This window comes from Pleuronectes platessa, chromosome 23 (genome assembly GCF_947347685.1).
Source record: "Pleuronectes platessa chromosome 23, fPlePla1.1, whole genome shotgun sequence".
Classification (NCBI taxonomy): Eukaryota; Metazoa; Chordata; class Actinopteri; order Pleuronectiformes; family Pleuronectidae; genus Pleuronectes; species Pleuronectes platessa.
This window is the reverse complement of record NC_070648.1, coordinates 15,471,770-15,496,024: the sequence shown is the minus strand read 5'-3', so window position 1 is coordinate 15,496,024 and position 24,255 is coordinate 15,471,770. Positions and strand designations below refer to the sequence as shown.

At 41.1% G+C, this 24,255-nt stretch overlaps 1 protein-coding gene and 1 long non-coding RNA gene across 2 annotated transcripts in view; both read right to left on the bottom strand.

Annotated features, from left to right (window-relative positions):
- si:ch73-40a2.1 (tyrosine-protein kinase receptor TYRO3) overlaps positions 1 to 24,255 on the bottom strand; it is a 43,214-nt gene that overhangs the window by 6,869 nt on the left and 12,090 nt on the right. Inside the window, exons 2-6 of the mRNA XM_053416180.1 lie at positions 9,682 to 9,743; positions 8,043 to 8,655; positions 3,028 to 3,183; positions 2,272 to 2,604; positions 1,009 to 1,201 (exon numbers count right to left, since the gene is read on the bottom strand). Coding sequence (XP_053272155.1) covers positions 1,009 to 1,201; positions 2,272 to 2,604; positions 3,028 to 3,183; positions 8,043 to 8,655; positions 9,682 to 9,743 — 1,357 coding nt within the window. The remainder of the gene's footprint in view (positions 1 to 1,008; positions 1,202 to 2,271; positions 2,605 to 3,027; positions 3,184 to 8,042; positions 8,656 to 9,681; positions 9,744 to 24,255) is intronic.
- LOC128430200 (uncharacterized) lies at positions 19,709 to 23,149 on the bottom strand. The gene is made up of 3 exons (XR_008333972.1): positions 22,990 to 23,149; positions 22,053 to 22,106; positions 19,709 to 21,412 (listed from the first exon to the last, which is right to left on the bottom strand). It is a non-coding gene; the product is annotated as an uncharacterized LOC128430200 (long non-coding RNA).

The following is a 24,255-nucleotide window of genomic DNA, read 5'->3' as shown; positions in this document are numbered from 1 at the left end:
AGACATCACACACACACAGGCCCCGGGGCTCCGCCCTCTCACATTCGCTCAGAGACACACATTGAGATCAGAGCTCGTTCCTGTTAAGCAGCCGGTCAGTGACAAACAAGACACAGTGTTCAAAAACCAAGTTGAAAAGAAAGTATAATGAAGCCTGTCTTGCTATTGGGTTCATATTGAATGAAGGAGGACTTGAGGAGTGATTTATTTGAAAAATAAAGAAAAAAATCATAAATACGACGAGGCCCCCTGGTGGCCGAGGCCCTGGGCAACTGCCCGACTTGCCCAATGGGACGCGCCGCGCCTGCTCCGAGTCCGTTACGGACGGGCGGACGGACGGACCCGACGGACTCTTTTTCATTTATGGTACTCCGAAGGCTTTGGGTGCTGAAAACAATTCACCGCCAGAACAGTAGGGGGCGCCACAAAAGACGAGCTAAGAGAAGCCTAACTCATGCAGCTTCGTATGTAGTCCACAGGTGTTTATTTACATCCTCCCGGCTTTCCTCAAACACAGTGAACGATGGCAACTAACAGACAAAAGCTGTTGATGGAGCTGGAGCTGATTGACATGGAAGAGCACTTGCTTGTAATGTATTTTGTGAGATGAGAACAACATCAGAAGAGGAGACGGAGCGAATGAAACAGGAAGTGTTCGGTCAGGAAATGTGAGATTCCAGAAAATGACGTTGTGCAGAAATGATGTCGTTTGCGGACCAATCACAACCCAGAGCTATCCCTAGGCTATCCGAAATGCCGACGGATAGTTAGAAAAATCAGAGGTGCACGAAGAGCTCTCCGAGGTGCTCGGAGGGCTATCCACGGCTGCGAAGCCGTTCCCATGTGTCCGTCAAAACGGAGTAGCATATATCGGCCTTTAGGATCAAACCGCCAACCTTCTGGTTGAAGGACAACCACTCTTCCCCCTTAGCCACAGCCGTCCTAGTAGTATGGTATGGCAACAGAAAATCCAAGGTAAAAATGAGTTAAGAGGGAAGAGGCTTTTACCTGAGTTTAGTGTAGTTTCGTCGGATGATGCAAACAGCTAAGAGGATGACAGCTATGAGGAGTAGGCTACCAAACAGAGCACCAACAGTTGGCCACATGTTGACGGGTCTCTGGTCCTGAGGAACTGCTGTCATTTCAGGCTCTGAGATGTTAAAGCCTGGGCTCACAGTGATCACAACAGATGGAACTTTCCCTGAAAGAAACATAGTGTTTTGAGTGGCTCAGAATGAATTCAATCAACTCTAAAATGCACTTATTGGTTTTGGTATGATATCCAGTGAAGCTCCCAACATGTTAATGCAGCTCTAATCAGTATTTTTATCAATGTCTCGGCAAGAGTGCAAAGGCCAGCTAAGCAGAACTTTTCAGCATCTTTCTTCTATGTTTATATCGTCTGATAAACCCACAGCCAACTAAATCACGAGCCCTGCTCATACCTGCAAAAACATTTGTCTCTGATGATCAGATCACAAGTGGACAGCTCTCTCTTCATTGGCTCACACCAATCTGGCAGATCACTTTTCTTCTCTATATGCAAATGGCCATGTACTATCTTTCTCTGCAATGGCCAAATTATGTTGTTTTTAGCCAGTTGGACTATACAGATGTGTCTTTTGTGAATATGTGCGTGTGTGTGAGGGTGTGTGTGATAGAGGAAAGATCTAATTTAGCTCAGTGGAAAGAATGTGGCCACTTGTGTCCCAAACCACCTTCTGCCTAGCGCCGTTGCCTAGCGCTGTGAAGCGATCGTTTCGGCGTCGAGTCTATTTTTTCCGCTTGACGCGAGCGTATCGCGCCAGGAAACACACTGAAAAAGGATTTTAAACGATATTTTATATGATATAAATGATCAAATATGCATCCCATACTTTGTATTCACCTTCTGTTGTCTTGGAGTTTTAATTTTACCACTTTTACCAACCACATTATTAAATGTCCCCCTCTGCCCATCCACTACAGCCACACAAGCAGTGATAAAGATAAAAAGAGAGAGAGGGGCGGGTTACGTATTCTCCACATAGGCTTGAGTGGAGAATACGTAATTTACCCTCGACACCCGACATTTAACGGAGCAAACAGCGGAGAAGGAGCTGAGCCTGGCCACAGAGCAGCATTTACAGGACAAGTAGCACAAGTGAACTGATTAAGACATGGCACTTACAAAAAAAAAATCTATTTGTTGATATCAGCTGATATTAGTCACTGTTACCTACTATTCATACCAGAGCAAGAAAGAATGTATCCATAGTCAGGCTTACATACATCTATGAATGTTAACAGTGGCGGTGGATGCTTGGTGTGCCCCTTGTTGGATGGATATATCGTTCGAGGCTTGCACTGACAGTCTGTAGTCCCGCTGTGGGTTTAGTCCCATGATGCTGACCGATGTGCTGGTTAGCCCTGATGAATCTGGCAGGAAAATGACATGGTCCTCACATGACTCCCACTGACCACCAGCCTCTGCCTTCTCCTCACACTCAACGCCATATATCACTTCCTGTCTGCCTCCCCGGTCAAGAGGAGGATCCCATGTCACCGTCAGCACTGAGTCATTATGAGAATGGGCTGTTAGATTCACCGGAGCAGAGGGCGGCTCTGTGACATACACAACAGACAAGCAAAAACATGCTTACTGTCAAAATCCATTAAAATGTGCAATTACATAGGTACACAAACAAATTGTATTCAGCCATTTTTATAATACAAACACAAACAATCTATATAATATCTGTGATATCAGAAATATACAACAGTTTCGAAGCCAAATTCTCCATTATCTTTTCCTTTAAAGTATTTTCCCTTTTGAAATTTTAAGGTTGTAGCATTTTCATATGAGATTGATAACATAACAATAATTTAACAACAATCAAATGAGCGAGAAAAGTCTTTTCTGACCAGTTGAGGGTGCCCAAGCTGGCCAATTTAATTGACGTAGGGACTTTAATTTGTAATCCAATAAACTACAGTTATTATAGGAAGACACCTGTTAATTCCCAGTAAACCTGCTCGGTGTCTTACTGGTGCAGCTGAAGTCTGTGGGGTCTGTTGGTAGGCGGCTGAAACCCTGCAGACAGTCACATCTCTCCGATCCTTCCCTATGTGTCCCGGAATTAGCGGGGCACAGCCGGCATCCTGCACTGTCATTGGTTGGTTTGTAGGAGCCCATCTTACATGCTGGTGGAATAAGAATAGTCATTCATACAAAGGGTTCTGTGCTCGGCCCAATTTTATTCTCATTATATATGCTTCCACTAGGAAACATTATCAGGACACACCCGGTAAATTTCCACTGCTAAGCGGATGACACCCAGTTATACTTATCAATAAAACCTGAACAAAGTAATCAATTAACTAAACTTCGAACATGTCTCAAGGACATAAAAACCTGGATGACCCGCAATTTTCTCTTATTAAACTCAGACAAAACAGAGGTTATAATACTTGGCCCCAAACACCTTAGAGATACATTATCTAATGATATAGCTGCGCTAGACGACATTGCCCTTGCTTCCAATGAAACAGTCAGGAACTTGGGAGTGATCTTTGATCCTGATTTATCCTTTAATTCTCACTTAAAACAAATTTCTAGGACCGCTTTTTTCCACTTGCGTAATATTTCAAAAATTAGACATGTCCTTTCACAAAAAGATGCAGAAAAACTATTCCACGCCTTTGTTACATCGAGACTGGACTATTGTAATTCATTATTATCAGGCTCCAGCAGTAAGTCTAAAGAATCTACAGCTTGTCCAAAATGCCGCAGCACGTGTCCTGACGAGAACAAAGAGAAGAGAGCACATTTCTCCAGTATTAGCATCGCTACACTGGCTTCCAGTTAAATCTAGAATAGAACTTAATATTCTCCTCCTCACCTTCAAGACCCTTAATAATATAGCGCCTTTTTACCTTAAAGAGCTGTTAGTACCTTATAAACCCACTAGAGCACTCCGCTCCCAGAATTTAGGCTTACTTGTCGTCCCTAAATTCTCTAAAAGTAGAGTAGGAGCCAGGGCTTTTAGCCATCAAGCCCCTCGGCTGTGGAATAATCTACCACTTTCAGTTCGGGAGGCAGACACCATCTTTTCGTTTAAGAGTAGGCTCAAAACCTTCCTTTTTGATAAAGCTTATAGTTAGAGCTAATTAGTGCGCCAGAACGTTACTTGTTCTATTTTATTACACATGACACACGGAGCTTCTCTTTCCAGCTTCTCCTTCCTCTTCTCCATCCCTATCCCCCTTCCCCGGAATCCCTTTGCTTTATCACCCGCAGATCCAGGGCCTCTGTGGCCGCACCATGGATTGCGGTTTGTGGATCGCGGTGTTGGATCCAGTGTGGCGGATTCTGAGTCATGTGGGCTGATCGTGGTGCTGGTGGCGGACCCTGTGTCGTGTTGGCATTGGGCACGGGCGGTGGACCAGGACCGCGGTGGTGGCTCGTGATGGGTCCTGGTGGGCGGCGGTGGACGGTGACTGAGGACTGGAGTGGCGTCTGGTCTGGATGGTGGATCGTGGTCTGGATGGTTGATGACCATGGACTGTGAATGCAGCGCGACTGCTTGGCATATCATGTTGGGGTTGTCCTTCGGGATGTCTACCCTCATCAAATGCTGCTAGAGACTTTGATTATTGATGATGTTCTCCTACACGTGGCATCTATTGCACTTCTGTCCCTCCTGGGACAGGGATCCCTCACACGTGGCTCTCTCTGAGGTTTCTACGTATTTTTACCCTGTTAAAAGGGTTTTTAGTAGTTTTTCCTTACTCTTGCTGAGGGTTAAGGACAGAGGATGTCACACCCTGTTAAAGCCCTATGAGATGAATTGTAATTTGTGAATATGGGCTATACAAATGAAATCTGATTGATTGATTGATTGATTGATTGATTCATATCTTTCCCAAAAAATGTTTGTGTGTTGAAATAGCGACAGGGTTCGATAAAGCTGACGCATTTGTCCAGACATGTTCATGGTCCAAAGAAGATAATTATTTACTACAGGTGCTCTAGTGCTCTCTGTATAGCTGGAATCCAGTAGGACTAATATTTTACTAAACTGATTTTGACTGACATATACAGTATTAATTCCTCATAGATTTCCAAAAACCTATAATCTAATACAGTATATGGCAATAAGCAGGGACTACTATAAAAGGTTAGGCCCAGGCTCCTCTAACACATTGTTTTAGCTCCAACAAAGCAATGGACAGGAAACATGTTAAAAATAGGGAAAGAAGAGGATCATGAGAAAGGGGATGTGAAAGTCTTGAGTTGTGGTTACAAGAGTCAAGATTAAGTTGCTCAAGATGGTCAGCTGGGAATTTTTTGTGTAAGTAGTTGTCACATCATCTCTCGACACAGGGCAAATATAACATTTTCCAGGAATGCTCATTGCTGAGTTCAGTTTTGTTATTTTTAACCTTTAAAATCAGAAATTGTACATTACCTAAAGTGACAAAATAAGTGTGTGGGACAACTGTTCGTTGTAACATAAGACATTCATTGATCATGTTGCCAAATGTTTTTAACTTCTCGATCCTATACTTGGCTCAGTTTTAATGCTGGAGTTATGTAGGGTCTTAATGATAATAGTGATATAGATTCTATCCAAACTCAAATTATCATGTGTTTTCTACGGGTTAATACATATATATACTTATAAATATTTTTTAGGAGTAGTAGTCAGGCATTGTTTGACAGAGATGTGAAATAATGTCTCCCAAACTGTCTTTCAATTACACAGTCTCTTGCTTCAGCATTAATGAGAGTTGTGGCATTGCACATACACTCCTGATCAAAATCTTAAGACCAGTTAAAAAATTGCATGAATTTGCGTTTTGCACTGTTGAATCTTAGGAAGGTTCTAAGTAGAGTTTCAAAATGCAAAAAGAAGAAATGGGAACAAGAGCCCAAAAGTTGTGAGCAGGCAATTTATTGAAAACAACAATTTAACTGAAGTAGGCTGTTCATCAGCTGATCAAACGTTTAAGACCACAGCTCAAAAAAACCCCTCCTAAAACAGAAATTAAAGTGTCAAAAACTGACTCAGTAATGAGTAGCTCCACCATTATTGTTGATCACTTCAAAAATTCGTTTTGGCATGCTTGATGCAAATGTTTCCAAAAGGCTAGTGCGAATGTTGCGCCAAGGGGTGAAGATGGCTTCACGAAGGGCATCCACTGTCTGGAACTGAAGTCCATTTTTGAAAACTTCCCTTGCCATCCATCACCAAATGTTCTCAATTGGATTAAGATCAGGGGAACACGCAGGATGGTCCAAAAGAGTGATGTTATTCTCCTGGAAAAAAGTCTTGGTCAGACGGGCATTGTGAATTGGAGTGTTGTCCTGCTGAAAAACCCAGTCGTTACCACACAGACGAGGGCCCTCAGTCATGAGGGATGCCCGCTGCAACATCTCCACATAGCCAGCTGCTGTTTGACGCCCCTGCACAACCTGGAGCTCCATTGTTCCATTGAAGGAAAAAGCACCCCAGATCATGATGGCGCCCCCTCCACTGTGCCGCGTAGAAAACATCTCAGGTGGCATCTTCTTGTCATGCCAGTAACGTTGGAAGCCATCAGGACCATCAAGGTTAAATTTTTTCTCGTCAGAGAATAAAACTTTCTTCCACCTTTGAATGTCCCATGTTTGGTGCTCCCTTGCAAAGTCTAAACAGGCAATTTTGTGGCGTTGAAGGAGACGTGGCCTTTGAAGACGTTTCTTGTTTTTGAAGCCCTTCCTTCGCAGATGCCGTCTGATGGTTATTTGGCTGCAGTCAGCACCAGCAATGGCCTTAATTTGGGACGAGGATCGTCCCGTGTCTTGACGGACAGCCATTCGGATCCTTTTTTTGAGTCTACCACTTGATTTTTTTGTTCCATAACCCTGAGGATCTTTTAAGAAATGCAAAATGACTGTCTTACTGCGTCCAACCTCAGCAGCGATGGCACGTTGTGAGAGGCCTTGTTTATGCAGTTCAACCTACCACGTTCAAAGAAGGTGAGCTTTTTTGCCTTTGCCATCAAGAGATCTTCACAGTGTGATTACTTGGCTTGTAAAGGCTGTGGTCTTAAACTTTTGATCAGCTGATGAACAGCCTATTTGAGTTAAATTGTTGTTTTCAATAAATTGCCTACTCACAACTTTTGGTCTATTGTTCCCATTTCTTCTTTTTGCATTTTGAAGCTCTACTTAGAACCTTCCTAAGATCCAACAGTGCAAAATGCAAATTCATGCAATTTTTTAACTGGTCTTAAGATTTTGATCAGGAGTGTACTGCTCTCCTTGATTCACTGAGCATCAGTAAAATGCTTCTGCATAAGACATATGGGTCTCCTGAACCTGAACCAAACTTAGCACTGCCCCTTTCTTGTACAATATATAATACACGTGCAAAGTGTGAAGTCGATAAGATGAAATTTTGAAACACTGCGAAATCTGCGTTCCACAGGCAGACAGAGTCCTCCCGATCTAAGTGGACTGTTTGCTTGGCCCGTGGTAATGCAGCGGAGCTGCTTCAGAATTATTACTGGTCATTAGTGAATCCTTCTCAAACAGTTCTACAATATACTGTCACCCTTCATTGTTTGTGTGCTGGACATTAATTATATAATCAATGTTATTCATGTAAAGAAACTGAATTTGCTTTGTTACTCTTCATCTATAAAAGTAACAAAAATAGAAAGTGAAAATGAAAATTGATAAAGATGATGTTTAGAGCCACATCTGAAATTAAAGCCAGAATTTAGATATACAGTAAAAGGTTACATCTTTGAACTCTGAATTCTGACTTTTCTAATGGTGATATTGTAACTTCAATCTCAAACATCTTTGGACTTTTTTTGTATATGTCATAAATCATAAATTAGTTTTACATAAGATGCACTTACTCTACGAGTATGTGTTTAAGATTTTAAGATTAATTTCATATGTAGGCCTATATTTAATGCTTATTGGCTTTCAAAAACAGCTGCTTTATTCAATACAAGTGTGACATAAATATGAAATGTGAACTTGAAAAATCACCATGTCTCCATACCTTGACAGCTGCTGTCCATGACTTGATGCCCAGGTTCACAGGTACACCCCCCCTGCAGTGGGCCCCACACTCCATTTAAATTACACTCTCTAACTGGTGGAGAAACCTTCACTGCTCCCATCACACATGAACCTGTCAGTGGCTCAGACCCGGCCCCTGTTCTACCGAAAAACGCCAGGTTGGCCACTGTGTCCGGGCACCTCTTGTAGTAGAGTCTTATTGACGTTATAAACACGCATGTCCCTGAGTAGGAGAAGGCAAGCTGGAAGCCTCTGCGGCTGACTGAGCCCAGACTCAGGGCCACGCTGCGATTTAGGTAGCTGGGCATTTGTTTAGTGTCTCCAGGGAAAAACTTCGAATTCGTGATTTCTAGGACCATGAAGCCATTCTGAAACTTTCTGATGGGTGTGTCTATATCAAAAAGATGAACTCTCAGTGGGCTAAGCTGACCAGGTGGCTCCTCTTCTTGAGCAAATGTAATATCCATCATTAGATAGTGAGCTTCTTGGCGCTCAATCCACTGGCTTAAAACAGTTCTTGTAATTCTGCTTCCACAAGCTTGGAGCACAGGCACTGGACTCTGTGTGCCAAGTTTCAGAAGAACGTCAGTCCACTGTATTGACAAGAAGACAAATTTGTGATCAGCCACATACTAAACTTACAGAAGCATATAAAAAGGAACATTTATTGGATTAAACCTAAAATACCACTGGAATATTCAAAATATGACTAAATATTTAGACAAAGATTATAATGTTAACATATGATTGAGACATTTTAATCATCTGGGGTACCCATGCCATAATTAAACTGAGCCTACTGGTAGGCCTCATTTTCAATAATTTAATAATAATACTAATAATAATAATAATAATAATAATAATAATAAAAACATCAATTAACCCTTATTATTATTAATAGAAATCAGCCAAATTAAATTATAGACCTCAAATAGTAAAGTAGCAGCGGTCAGACTACTAACAAACCCAACAAAAGATAGAGATACAGAGATCATGTTCCTCCCCCTTGTATCTACATTGGCTACTAGTTTATCAAATAATCCATTTAAAAGATTCTATTCATGACATTAAAGTATCTCATGGAGTATTACTAAATTACTTTCCCCTTATCAAGTAGCTGGTAATTTCCATTTCAGGAGCTCGAATCACTTTTGAATAATTTATTTTCAACAGAACGTAGTTTATTCTTGTTTGAAATATCATATATTTTTACATTTCATAATTGTGCCCCTTAAGTTTTCCTTACCATATTAATCTTTTTTTTTACTTGTTTGTTTGTTTCTTTACCTAATCGAGTAATTAGGTTGCATTGTTTGTACTGTTTATTTATTTAGGTTATTTGTACTCTCTGGCTCTGATGCTATATTAGTCATTATGATAATGATTAGGTAAATGAGTCAGCACAACTTTGTACTGTGATTTATAACAAAGTTAACACACTAAAATTGTAGAGCTATGCAGAACAAAGGCAAAGATCTAAAAACTATTACACAGTTTGTAAATTTAAAAAAATGAAGAAAAAATGTTATATTAAAATGTATAATTCTGTGAAAGGTTACACTGCATTTTTCCTGTACATGAAAACGTGTCCCTTAAACATTTCCCTTGATCAATCTTACTTGTGAGGGTGGTCCAGATGTCCAGCCCAGTTTGGCCTGTTTGTCAGAGTGGAAAATCTCCACTGAGCAGAAGAGACGGGAGAAAGTCAACAATGTTATTCTGCTGAACCCTGTTGGACCGCTTGTTACAGAGACTTTCACAGACTTTGATGGGCTGAACCATGAAGTGCTTTTTAAGTAATTAGTCAAATCTTTTTCAAATTATTTCAAAACTGACGTGTAACCAATGAAAGGTAGGCTCAACCCTGAATACATTGAGTTGCAGTAATTTAGTTTGGACATAATTAAAGCATAGATGATCTTCACAGGATCAGTCCTGGAGGGTGAAGATCTGATCATGATGAGATGTTTCTAAACTATTTGTCCAAAGAGAGATCACTGTAAAATATCCCAGGTCTTAGGCAATAGGTTTGGTATTTGAAGAGGTTTCCCAGATGTGTCCATCCGAAGGGTTCACAGAAGGGTTTACAGAAGGGTTTTGTGCCATTTTGCTTTCATCAGCGTGGTGACTCAAGTTATTTCCTCTTTCTTAAAAGGAACATTAACATAAAACTAGGGCTACGTTGTAGCACTTGCGGGCCCGAGCACCCGCACGTTGAAGCCTGTTGCGGTCGGTGGAGAGAGCGATCGATGACCAAGCGCACATCATCGATCGAGCATGCACTTCTCCACGTTGCATGCGTTTTGCGCTCTGCGGCAGTAGGTTTGCCAGTAGGTGGCGCCATCACTATTATTACGCACAGACATATAGATCTGTTCAAGTAGGCGCTCTGATGTAGCGTGAGCAATTTTGTGTCAATTGGACAATGTTAACACAACTTAATTTTCACACTAATCAGTAGGTGGCGCTATGACCCTGAACTAATATTTATATGTGGAGCTGTTCAGATCAGTATTGTGATCATAGGTCAGTAGTTTGGAGCCGGTTGGATAATGCAGAGTGGATTAACAAAGTACTTCCTGTTTCCTGGCGAATCAGTAGGTGGCGCTATGACACTGAGGAAATATTGACACATAGAGCTGTTCAGGCTTGGACTCTGACCATGTGACAGAAGTTTTGTAGTGATAGGACAATGCACAGTGGAGTTATGATAACATCGTGTCCTTTGGCGAAGGAAAATCCTTCGCCGCACATCAATGTTTACACGGTTTGAGGAAACGTCACAATTCTGACCATGATCTAAGGACTTGACTGATCTGATTTGAGCTGTATATTGTAAATCAGCCAGGAGCAGTTCATCAAAGTATAAAACATGTCACTTCCTGTAGCCACCAGGGGGCGCTGTAATTTCAAGTCATAATTTCTGTGTAGATGTCATCAGGATGGCACCCTTGTCTTACATGTCTAGTTTGGACTCGATTGGACAATGTATGTCCGAGATACAGAACCTCGTGTTTTGATGGCGTTTAATCAAACTCAAGACGCCACGCCACGGTCACACGGTGTGACGAAAGGTCAATCTCTTAATCACTTTTTATCTCCATCTTGTTGTGATGGCACTGATCTTAATTTGAAGTTAATATGATGAAAGCCCTGGGACAAGTGCATCAAGTAAAAATGTGGAATATGGAAAAAAAATGGCCACTTAATCCAAAATGGCGGCCTCCCTGTTTGGTCAAGCATACTTATCCAAGATATTTTTTTGTTTGTTATGAAACGACACATGTCCCGATAGATTTGTATAAATGTCGGCCATCGTAGTGCCGGGGTTGCCCTATAGGGGGCGCTGGTCAGTTTTTTTGCCACGCCCATTTCTTAAAACCATATGAATATCTTCAGGGGGGGGCTGTTGTTACACACATGTAGTTTGAGAGAGATAGAATCATGAACACTGAAGTTACAGCAATTTCGTGTTTCACGGCGAGTTGATGAACTTTAATGCCACGCCATTCATATGGCGTTTGACGAAAAGTCACGGTAATCTTATGTCTTCATTGTCAATGTCTTGGGACCCATTTGATACAGTTTGACATGGTTGAGGTCAGTGGATGAGGAGAAATTCATCCAAGTGTAAGACAAGCAAAAAACAAGACATTTCCTGTTGCCACCAGGGGGCGCTGCGGTTTTAAGTCATCATTTATGCATAGATGTCATCAGGCGGGGACTATTGTCTTACATGTCTAGTTTGGACTTGATTGGAACATGTATGTCCGAGATACAGATGCCCGTGTTTTGATGGCGTGTAACCAATTTTTAACGCCATGCCACGGTCACACGGTGTGATAAAAAAAAAATCCCTCAATCATTTTTTATCTCCATCTTGTTGTGATGACACTCATCTGAATTTGAAGTTGATCTGATGAAAGCCCTGGGACAAGTACGTAAAAGTAAAAATGTGGGATATTGCCAAAATGGCCACTAAAAGCAAAATGGCGGACTTCCTGTTGCGTTTTTCATAATGCTCCATGAGACTTTTTTTCATGACTGGTCACGATACACCTATATCCAGATTTTGATGAAAATCCGTTATGTGGAAACCTAGGGGCTGGTTCCAGGGGGCGCTGTAGAGCCATTTTGCCACGCCCAATTCCAATTACTCCAGAATACTAAAATATCCGCAGACCTTGAATTTCCTGCAAAGTTTCATAACTTTTTGAGCATGTCTAGACCCTGAAAAAGCCCCCCAAAGGGAAATAATAATAACTAGGGCTACGTTGTAGCACTAACGGGCCCGAGCACAGGCAATTTCAAGTCTGTTGCGGTCGGGGAAGAGAGAGCGATCGATGACCAAGCGCACGTCTCTGCCTTGCTTGCGTTTTAAGCTCTGCAGCAAGAATAAACGCTTCACTTCCTGTAGCCAGCAGGTGGCGCTAGGATTTTAAGTCATGGTGTCTTTGTAGATGTCATCAGGTCGCGACTCTTGTCTTACATGTCTAGTTTGGAGTTGATTGGACCAAATATGTCCAAGATACAGACGCTCGTGTTTTGATGGCGTGTGATCAGACTTTGACTCCACGCCATGGTAAGAGTTTAGTGTTTTCCTATTTTGTAACAGGTAAAAATAGCAGTTAAATGTCAACAGTTGTCTTTATTGTCGTTCTATTATTTAATAAATGCAACAAACTATAGTTTTTATATATATATATATAACTTTATAACCTGTGTTATCAATAATGTTGTGCGGCACCAGACAGCTTTAAATTGGGGGAAGAGTGGTCAAGCACAGGCAATTTCAAGTCTGTTGCGGTCGGGGAAGAGAGAACGATCGATGACCAAGCGCATGTCTCTGCCTTGCGTGCGTTTTAAGCTCTGCAGCAACAATAAACGCTTCACTTCCTGTAGCCAGCAGGTGGCGCTAGGATTTTAAGTCATGATGTCTTTGTAGATGTCATCAGGTCGCGACCCTTGTCTTACATGTCTAGTTTGGAGTTGATTGGACCAAATATGTCCAAGATACAGACACTCGTGTTTTGATGGCGTGTGATCAGACTTTGACTCCACGCCATGGTTAGAGTTTGGTGTTTTCCTATTTTGTAACAGGTAAAAATAGCAGTTAAATGTCAACAGTTGTCTTTATTGTCGTTCTATTATTTAATAAATGCAACAAACTATAGTTTTTATATATATTGTATGACTATATATATATATATATATATATATATATAACTTTATAACCTGTGTTATCAAATATGTTGTGTGGCACCAGACAGCTTTAAATTGGGGGAAGAGTGGTCGAGCACAGGCAATTTCAAGTCTGTTGCGGTCGGGGGAGAGAGAACGATCGATGACCAAGCGCATGTCTCTGCCTTGCGTGCGTTTTAAGCTCTGCAGCAACAATAAACGCTTCACTTCCTGTAGCCAGTGGCGCTAGGATTTTAAGTCATGATGTCTTTGTAGATGTCATCAGGTCGCGACCCTTGTCTTACATGTCTAGTTTGGAGTTGATTGGACCAAATATGTCCAAGATACAGACACTCGTGTTTTGATGGCGTGTGATCAGACTTTGACTCCACGCCATGGTCAGAGTTTGGTGTTTTCCTATTTTGTAACAGGTAAAAATAGCAGTTAAATGTCAACAGTTGTCTTTATTGTCGTTCTATTATTTAATAAATGCAACAAACTATAGTTTTTATATATATTGCATGACTATATATATATATATATATATATATAACTTTATAACCTGTGTTATCAAATATGTTGTGCGGCAACAGACAGCTTTAAATTGGGGGAAGAGTGGAGGAAATAGTAAAGGTTGCCTACCCCTGCCTTAGGTGACACAATTTGTGCCTTGGTCAAACCATGATCCTACACTGCCCTCTAGTGACTTAATATTGCGGTACAAGTAGGTTGTGCCGGCAATATAAAGCCACTAGAGGTCAGTATAAGACCATGAAACACATACATGGTTGAAATGAAAACAGGTCTTTTCATTTTGCACATCAAGATTTTAAGCCTCACCACGGTCACACGGATTGATGAAAAGTTTAAATTTTGATAACTTTAGATCTTCATCTTGTTTTGTAGAGTCTCATCTAATTTTTAAGTTGATCTGATGAAAGCTCTCCGAGTAGTACATAAAAACATAACACGTCTTAAAAACAAGACATTTCCTGTTGCCACCAGGGGGCGCTGTGATTGTAAGTCACAATTTCTGCAGTGATGTCTTCTGGTCGCGACTCTTGTCGTATGTGTCTAGTTTGGACTCAATTGGACAAACTATGTCTGAATTATGGAAGCTTGTGTTTTGATGGCGTTTCATCAAACTTTAACGCCACACCACGGTCAGACGGTTTTGCTAAAACGTAATCCTTCAATAACTTTAGATCTCCAATTTGTTGTGATGACGATCGTCTAAATTTGAAGTTGATCTGATGAAAGCTGTACGACAAGTACATCAAAGAAAAAATATGGAATATGACCAAAATGGCCACTAAAGTCAAACTGGCGGGCTTCCTGTTGCGTTATTCATAATGCACTGATGGACTTTTTTGTGCATCTAGTCATGATACAAAATAGTCTTTGTTTTTTTTGAAGATCGGTGAATGCTAAATGAGGGGCTTTTCCGTAGGTGGCGCTCTTGAGCCATTTTGCCACGCCCTTTTCAAAATACTCCAGAATACGTAAATTTTCGCCGCCTTCGAATTTACTGCAAACTCCTACAACTTTTTGAGCACATTAAAGCCCTCAAAAAGCCAATTCATTTAAGCTAAGAAAAATAATAATAATAATAATAATAATAATCATTTCAATTTCAATAGGGCCTCCCACCGATTTCGGTGCTCGGGCCCTAATAACTAGGGCTACGTTGTAGCACTTGCGGGCCCGAGCACCCGCACGTTGAAGCCTGTTGCGGTCGGTGGAGAGAGCGATCGATGACCAAGCGCACATCATCGATCGAGCATGCACTTCTCCACAATAAATGCGTTTTGCGCTCTGCGGCAGTAGGATTGCCAGTAGGTGGCGCCATCACTATTATTACGCACAGACATCTATTTATCTGTTCATGTAGGCGCTCTGATGTAGCGTGAGCAATTTTGTGTCAATCGGACAATGTTAACACAACTTAATATTCACACTGATCAGTAGGTGGCGCTATGACCCTGAACTAATATTTATATGTGGAGCTGTTCAGATTAGTATTGTGATCATAGGTCAGTAGTTTGGAGCCGGTTGGATAATGCAGAGTGGATTAACAAAGTACTTCCTGTTTCCTGGCGAATCAGTAGGTGGCGCTATGACACTGAGGAAATATTGACACATAGAACTGTTCAGGCTTGTACTCTTATCATGTGACAGAAGTTTGGTAGTGATAGGACAATGCACAGTGGACTTATGAAAACATCGTGTCCTTTGGCGAAGGATGATCCTTCGCCAAACATCAATGTTTACATGGTTTGAGGAAATGTCACAATTCTGACCTTGATTCAATGACTTGACTGAGCTCATTTGAGCTGTATATCTTAAAGCAGCCAGGAGCAGTTCATCAAAGTATAAAACATGTCACTTCCTGTAGCCACCAGGGGGCGCTGTAATTTCAAGTCATAATTTCTGTGTAGATGTCATCAGGATGGCACCCTTGTCTTACATGTCTAGTTTGGACTCGATTGGACAATGTATGTCCGAGATACAGAACCTCGTGTTTTGATGGCGTTTAATCAAACTCAAGACGCCACGCCACGGTCACACGGTGTGACGAAAGGTCAATCTCTTAATCACTTTTTATCTCCATCTTGTTGTGATGGCACTGATCTTAATTTGAAGTTAATCTGATGAAAGCCCTGGGACAAGTGCATCAAGTAAAAATGTGGAATATGGAAAAAAAATGGCCACTTAATCCAAAATGGCGGCCTCCCTGTTTGGTCAAGCATACCTATCCAAGATATTTTTTTGTTTGTTATGAAACGACACATGTCCCGATAGATTTGTATAAATGTCGGCCATCGTAGTGCCGGGGTTGCCCTATAGGGGGCGCTGGTCAGTTTTTTTGCCACGCCCATTTCTTAAAACCATATGAATATCTTCAGGGGGGGGCTGTTGTTACACACATGTAGTTTGAGAGAGATAGAATCATGAACACTGAAGTTACAGCAATTTCGTGTTTCACGGCGAGTTGATGAACTTTAATGCAACGCCATTCATATGGCGTTTGACGAAAAGTCACGGTAATCTTATGTCTTCATTGTCAATGTCTTGGGACCCATTTGATACAGTTTGACATGGTTGAGGTCAGTGGATGAGGAGAAATTCATCCAAGTGTAAGACAAGCAAAAAACAAGACATTTCCTGTTGCCACCAGGGGGCGCTGCGGTTTTAAGTCATCATTTATGCATAGATGTCATCAGGCGGGGACTATTGTCTTACATGTCTAGTTTGGACTTGATTGGAACATGTATGTCCGAGATACAGATGCCCGTGTTTTGATGGCGTGTAACCAATTTTTAACGCCATGCCACGGTCACACGGTGTGATAAAAAAAAAATCCCTCAATCATTTTTTATCTCCATCTTGTTGTGATGACACTCATCTGAATTTGAAGTTGATCTGATGAAAGCCCTGGGACAAGTACGTAAAAGTAAAAATGTGGGATATTGCCAAAATGGCCACTAAAAGCAAAATGGCGGACTTCCTGTTGCGTTTTTCATAATGCTCCATGAGACTTTTTTTCATGACTGGTCACGATACACCTATATCCAGATTTTTATGAAAATCCGTTATGTGGAAACCTAGGGGCTGGTTCCAGGGGGCGCTGTAGAGCCATTTTGCCACGCCCAATTCCAATTACTCCAGAATACTAAAATATCCGCAGACCTTGAATTTCCTGCAAAGTTTCATAACTTTTTGAGCATGTCTAGACCCTGAAAAAGCCCCCCAAAGGGAAATAATAATAATAATAATAATAATAATAATAATAATAATAAAAATCCTTACAGATTCAATAGGGCCTCTCACCATTCGGTGCTCGGGCCCTAATAATAATAACTAGGGCTACGTTGTAGCACTTGCGGGCCCGAGCACCCGCACGTTGAAGCCTGTTGCGGTCGGTGGAGAGAGCGATCGATGACCAAGCGCACATCATCGATCGAGCATGCACTTCTCCACGTTAAATGCGCTCTGCGGCAGTAGGTTTGCCAGTAGGTGGCGCCATCACTATTATTACGCACAGACATATATATCTGTTCATGTAGGCGCTCTGATACAGCGTGAGCAATTTTGTGTCAATCGGACAATGTTAACACAACTTAATTTTCACACTGATCAGTAGGTGGCGCTCTGACCCTGAACTAATATTTATATGTGGAGCTGTTCAGATCAGTATTGTGATCATAGGTCAGTAGTTTGGAGCCGGTTGGATAATGCAGAGTGGATTAACAAAGTACTTCCTGTTTCCTGGCGAATCAGTAGGTGGCGCTATGACACTGAGGAAATATTGACACATAGAGCTGTTCAGGCTTGTACTCTTATCATGTGACAGAAGTTTGGTAGTGATAGGATAATGCACAGTGGACTTATGAAAACATCGTGTCCTTTGGCGAAGGATGATCCTTCGCCAAACATCAATGTTTACATGGTTTGAGGAAATGTCACAATTCTGACCTTGATTCAATGACTTGACTGAGCTCATTTGAGCTGTATATCTTAAAGCAGCCAGGAGCAGTTCATCAAAGTATAAAACATGTCACTTCCTGTAGCCACCAGGGGGCGCTGTAATTTCAAGTCATAATTTCTGTGTAGATGTCATCAGGATGGCACCCTTGTCTTACATGTCTAGTTTGGACTCGATTGGACAATGTATGTCCGAGATACAGAACCTCGTGTTTTGATGGCGTTTAATCAAACTCAAGACGCCACGCCACGGTCACACGGTGTGACGAAAGGTCAATGTCTTAATCACTTTTTATCTCCATCTTGTTGTGATGGCACTGATCTTAATTTGAAGTTAATCTGATGAAAGCCCTGGGACAAGTGCATCAAGTAAAAATGTGGAATATGGAAAAAAAATGGCCACTTAATCCAAAATGGCGGCCTCCCTGTTTGGTCAAGCATACCTATCCAAGATATTTTTTTGTTTGTTATGAAACGACACATGTCCCGATAGATTTGTATAAATGTCGGCCATCGTAGTGCCGGGGTTGCCCTATAGGGGGCGCTAGTCAGTTTTTTTGCCACGCCCATTTCTTAAAACCATATGAATATCTTCAGGGGGGGGCTGTTGTTACACACATGTAGTTTGAGAGAGATAGAATCATGAACACTGAAGTTACAGCAATTTCGTGTTTCACGGCGAGTTGATGAACTTTAATGCCACGCCATTCATATGGCGTTTGACGAAAAGTCACGGTAATCTTATGCCTTCATTATCAATGTCTTGAGACCCATTTGGTACAGTTTGACATGGTTGAGGTCAGTGGATGAGGAGGAATTCATCCAAGTGTAAGACAAGCAAAAAACAAGACATTTCCTGTTGCCACCAGGGGGCGCTGCGGTTTTAAGTCATCATTTATGCATAGATGTCATCAGGCGGGGACTATTGTCTTACATGTCTAGTTTGGACTTGATTGGAACATGTATGTCCGAGATACAGATGCCCGTGTTTTGATGGCGTGTAACCAATTTTTAACGCCATGCCACGGTCACACGGTGTGAAAAAAAAAAAATCCCTCAATCATTTTTTATCTCCATCTTGTTGTGATGACACTCATCTGAATTTGAAGTTGATCTGATGAAAGCCCTGGGACAAGTACGTAAAAGTAAAAATGTGGGATATTGCCAAAATGGCCACTAAAAGCAAAATGGCGGACTTCCTGTTGCGTTTTTCATAATGCTCCATGAGACTTTTTTTCATGACTGGTCACGATACACCTATATCCAGATTTTGATGAAAATCCGTTATGTGGAAACCTAGGGGCTGGTTCCAGGGGGCGCTGTAGAGCCATTTTGCCACGCCCAATTCCAATTACTCCAGAATACTAAAATATCCGCAGACCTTGAATTTCCTGCAAAGTTTCATAACTTTTTGAGCATGTCTAGACCCTGAAAAAGCCCCCCAAAGGGAAATAATAATAATAATAATAATAATAATAATAATAATAATAATAATAATAATAAAAATCCTTACAGATTCAATAGGGCCTCTCACCATTCGGTGCTCGGGCCCTAATAATAATAATAATAATAATAATAAAAATCCTTACAGATTCAATAGGGCCTCTCACCATTCGGTGCTCGGGCCCTAATAATAATAATAACTAGGGCTACGTTGTAGCACTAACGGGCCCGAGCACAGGCAATTTCTATTCTGTTGCGGTCGGTGAAGAGAGAACGTTCAATGACCAAGCGCTCGTCTCTGCGTTGCATGCGTTTGTGCACTGCGGCAAGGATTATTGCTTCACTTCCTGTAGCCAGCAGGAGGCTCTATGAACTAGAGGTAAGTAGCCTTGAAACCATACAACCAAACCTATTGCTTTAACTATCACCATATACTTACATGCCTCAAGGCTTTTTTAATATAAAATTGTTATAAAAGTTAGTTTATTTAACACGTCTAATGAACACATTGAAGCAAGTTAACTGCAGAGTCGTATGTTTGGCTGTGACTTTGTTTTATTTTAATAAGTTAATATCAATACGCTACATGTGTAAGTTGCATGTGATAATAACTATGTTTCACCATTATTCTGATACAGGCTGATATATCCACCATTACTATTTTCACATCGTTAATTTAGTCTGTCATGGAGTTGTAGAGTCAATTAGACAGTATAGATAAGATTATAATGTCCACACATCAGTGTTGTAAACACTTCTCCAGTTAATTATATAATTATGTTTTCACACTGAGGGAAGTGGAGACTTGATGTGGACTGTTATCAACAGCTCTGTGGGAGATCATCACCTTGAATATTACAGATGAGGTAGAAAGACATTTTATCTATGTGTACAATGTTGTATTTCTTTCTCACGTTTTATCAAAAGCGATTTAAAGTATGTGCAGTTAACCATTAGTATACAAACCCAGACCCCAGTACATCGGTTCTATCTGAAATATGTGGTGCTTCATACACAACACAAAACATTCATAACAGTGCGCTTCTGCTCCTCATTAATGCAGCTCCTGATGTCCTCAGCAGCAACATGGTGGAGATTTGCAGCTTCATGCTGGTCAACTGGAAGACAACTGATTAAGATTAAAAGATTAAGATTAAGATCCATTTATTCGTCCCAAACACATGCACAGACATGCAAAGGCACACTCATGCAGGTAGGGAAATTTAATCTCTGCTTTTTACCCATCTGGTGCAGGACACACAGAGCAGTGAGCGACCATGTACGGCGCTCACGGAGCAGATGTTGGGGGAGTGAGGTGCCTTGCTCAGGGGCACTAGAGAGGGTGGGGAGACTCTTGGATTTTTGGACAGATCAATCCAGGTTTGTCTTGTGTTGTCTCTCCGTGGAGTCGAACCGGAGACGAACCAGAGACCTTCTCTGCCCATAGTCCAAGTTTCTGCCCTCTACACATCACTCCATACGTTGCTCCCTTAACTACAGATGGCCTGCGAATGTCATGGAGTTTGACAGTGAATTAGACAGTTTAGATATGATTTTAATCTCCACACATCAGTGTTGTAAACAGTTCTCAAATTAATTATATAATTATGTTTTCACACTGAGGGAAGTGGAGAGACTTGATGTGGACTGTTATCAATAGCTCTGTGGGAGATTATCACCTTGAATATTACAGATGAGGTAGAAAGACATTTTATCTATTTTTACAATGTTGTATTTCTTTCAGTACTTTTATCAAAAGCGACTTAAAATATGTGCATTTAACCATTAGGATACAAACCCAGACCACAGTACAACGGTTCTATCTGAAATCTGTTGTGCTTCATACACAACTCAAAACATTCTTTAACAGTGCGTTTCTTCTCTTCATAGATGAGGAACTGCAGCACCTGACGTCGTCAGCAGCAACATGGTGGTCAACACGTGGACGACTGCATCATCATCAGAAGCTACACAACACTTCTAAATTCCTCCCTTAAATAAAGATGGCCTGCAACTGTTTGGTGGTGGCAGTCATTGCTAAGTGGCATGGATAAGAATTCATTTCTATCTTCATTATGGTTGGTTAAAATAATAAAAACTTATAACAACAATGTGTATCTTTTGCTTTCTGATTTGATACACTTTAGATAAGAACCCAGTGTTTAATATTTCTGCTTTGCCATAAGAGACAAAACATGGTCAATTGGTCATCACAGCTGTGTCCTTCAGGCTCGTCCGTCCCTAATAAAATGAGAGGAAACATAAAAATAATCAGATCATAATCATTTCATCTTAGGAAATAGGTAGTGTACATCATTTTCAAATTCTCTATGAACACTGTCTGTTCTAGTAAAGTTACAAGGCTATAATGTATTTATATTTAACAAAATAATTCAGGGAAGTCTGCCTGAGATTAACGATGTAAACACTAGTAGACACGGTTATTTTTCACTGTAACACGTGACAGGACATCAACACCGTGACTCTGAATAAAGAGCCTTAGGATACGTAGTGCTCCTTTGCACAGCTGCTCTTACAATGTGTAGCAAGTGCTAAATCTCCATTAGTATAATAGTAATGAAAATCACCCTTCACATAATTGAACATATATTTTCCATGTGAACCGCTTTAACACAGTTCAATTCCGGAGCAAAATATAACTTATACAGTATTTATTAGAGTTACATATGAACAAAGTGTGTATTCTTATTTTCGGTGGATATTCAACTATGTATTTGAATATGCTTTTGGATTAAAACGTGCACTACCATGACAATGAATGTTTAGTATGGAGCTATTTCACATTAAAAGTATTGCATTATAATTTAACACATTATGTATTATGTGCAATACTTTGTAAGTAATGAAAACAGGTCTGTACCTGGAGTCAGTGTTCAGTCTGGTTGGATTCAAGTTGTGTCTCACGCTGGACATCCTAGAGGAACATTGAACACAAATACACAGATATGTTAAGTCATACATGTGCCATGTTATCTGCTTAACAGACTTTTACATGGTAATAATAAAATATTAATTCAAAGTTAATCAGATCATAATCATTTCAGCTTAGGAAATAGGTAGTGCATATTAGCCTACAATTCTGTATGACACTGTCTGTTCTAGTAAAGTTACAAGGCTATGATTTACTCATATTTAACAAAAGAATTCAGTGAAGTCTGTCTGAGATTAACGATTTAAATACTGAAGGTGGGAGACACGGTTACTTTTCACTGTAACACGTTACAACACTACTCTGAAGAAAGAGCTTTAGGACACGTAATGCTCCTTTGAACAGCTGCTCTTGCAATGCAGATGTGACTTTAAACACTCAGGTTTCTCAGGTTTCAGTTAGCATCGCTAGCCCGCTAGCGAAACTAACTTACAAGCCGACACACAGTCTCCTGTCTCAGAGTCATCCGCATAAAGTAACGCTTATATCTGCTGGGTGGACCCGCTCATGTCGTTTCATGTCGGTGTTTGTCGGTAATAAGCCCAATCGAATCGAAGAAGAGTTACTGCACCCATGCGAAGATATTGTTAGCTTGCTTGTTAGCGAGCTAGTTAGCCTCCGGCGCTAGCGAAAAACAAGCCGACACACAGTCTCCTGTCTCAGATTCATCCTTATAAACGAACGCTTATCTCTGCTTAGTGGACCTGGGTTCATGGCGGTTGTTTCGGTAACAGCTGGCATTCGCATCGAACCCGTTGATATACACTGAGCTGGTATGTAGCTCCCGGATTAGCGTCCCGTAGCTATCACGGCTGATTCAAAGGCACCCTGCGAATCACATCGAAATAAAATACTTAACGTGACTTACCACAGAAACGGAGGCGCAGACATCGTTACCGTGACCGTCAGGAGAAGGAGCAGAACATCAAAGTGTCTAATTTATCGGGTATGTGGGTGGAAGCCATGTGTCATGAGGCGTTCACTTGTAACTCGTTAAAGCCGAACTCACAACACACAGCACAGCTCACACTGTGACGTCACGTGAATTTCAAACATCTATATCGCTTAAACGAGGGAGTTAAAATAAAATACACCTCCCTCAGAGTTGTCATGAAGGAAGAACTTAGCGATTGAGACTAAAACCAAAGTTTGAGCAATGCTGTAAAAGGTTTAATTCTCCTCTAAAGTTGGCCACCCTGTAAACACAGTCTGTTAATGCATAGATAACACAAAGCATGGTGTGACACTGCCATCTAGTGACTAAATATTGCAGCACATCTGCCAGATATAGATGTTTTCATTCCTCAAACTGGAAGCCACACCACGGTCACACAGTATTATGAAAAGTTGCAATTTCGTTAACTTTAGATCTTCATCTTGTTTTGAACACATGCATCAACTTTTTACGTTGATTTAATGAAGGCCCTACGAGTAGTGAATCAAACTGTAACACATAGAAAAACAAGACATTTGCTGTTGCCACCAGGGGACGCTGTGATTTTAAGTCACGATTTCTGTACCGATGTCTTCAGGTCGCGACTCTTGTCTTATGTGTATAGTTTGGACTCGATTGGACAAAATATGTCCAAGATACAGGAGCCCGTGTTTTAATGGCGTTTAATCAAACTTTGAGGCCACACCACGGTCAGACGGTTTTGCTAAAACTTAATCCTTCAATAACTTTAGATCTCCATTTTGTTGTGATGACGATCGTCTAAATTGTAAGTTGATTTGATGAAAGCTGTAGGAGGAGTACTTAAAACAAAAAATATCGAATATGACCAAAATAGCCACTAAAGTCAAACTGGCGGGCTTCCTGTTGCGTTATTGATAATGCACTGATGGACTTTTTTGTGCATCTAGTCATGATACACAATAGTCTTTGTTTTTTTTGAAGATCGGTGAATGCTAAATGAGGGGCTTTTCCGTAGGTGGCGCTCTTGAGCCATTTTGCCACGCCCTTTTCAAAATACTCCAGAATACGTAAATTTTCGCCGCCTTCGAATTTACTGCAAACTCCTACAACTTTTTGAGCACATTAAAGCCCTCAAAAAGCCAATTCATTTAAGCTAAGAAAAATAATAACTAGGGCTACGTTGTAGCACTAACGGGCCCGAGCACAGGCAATTTCTAG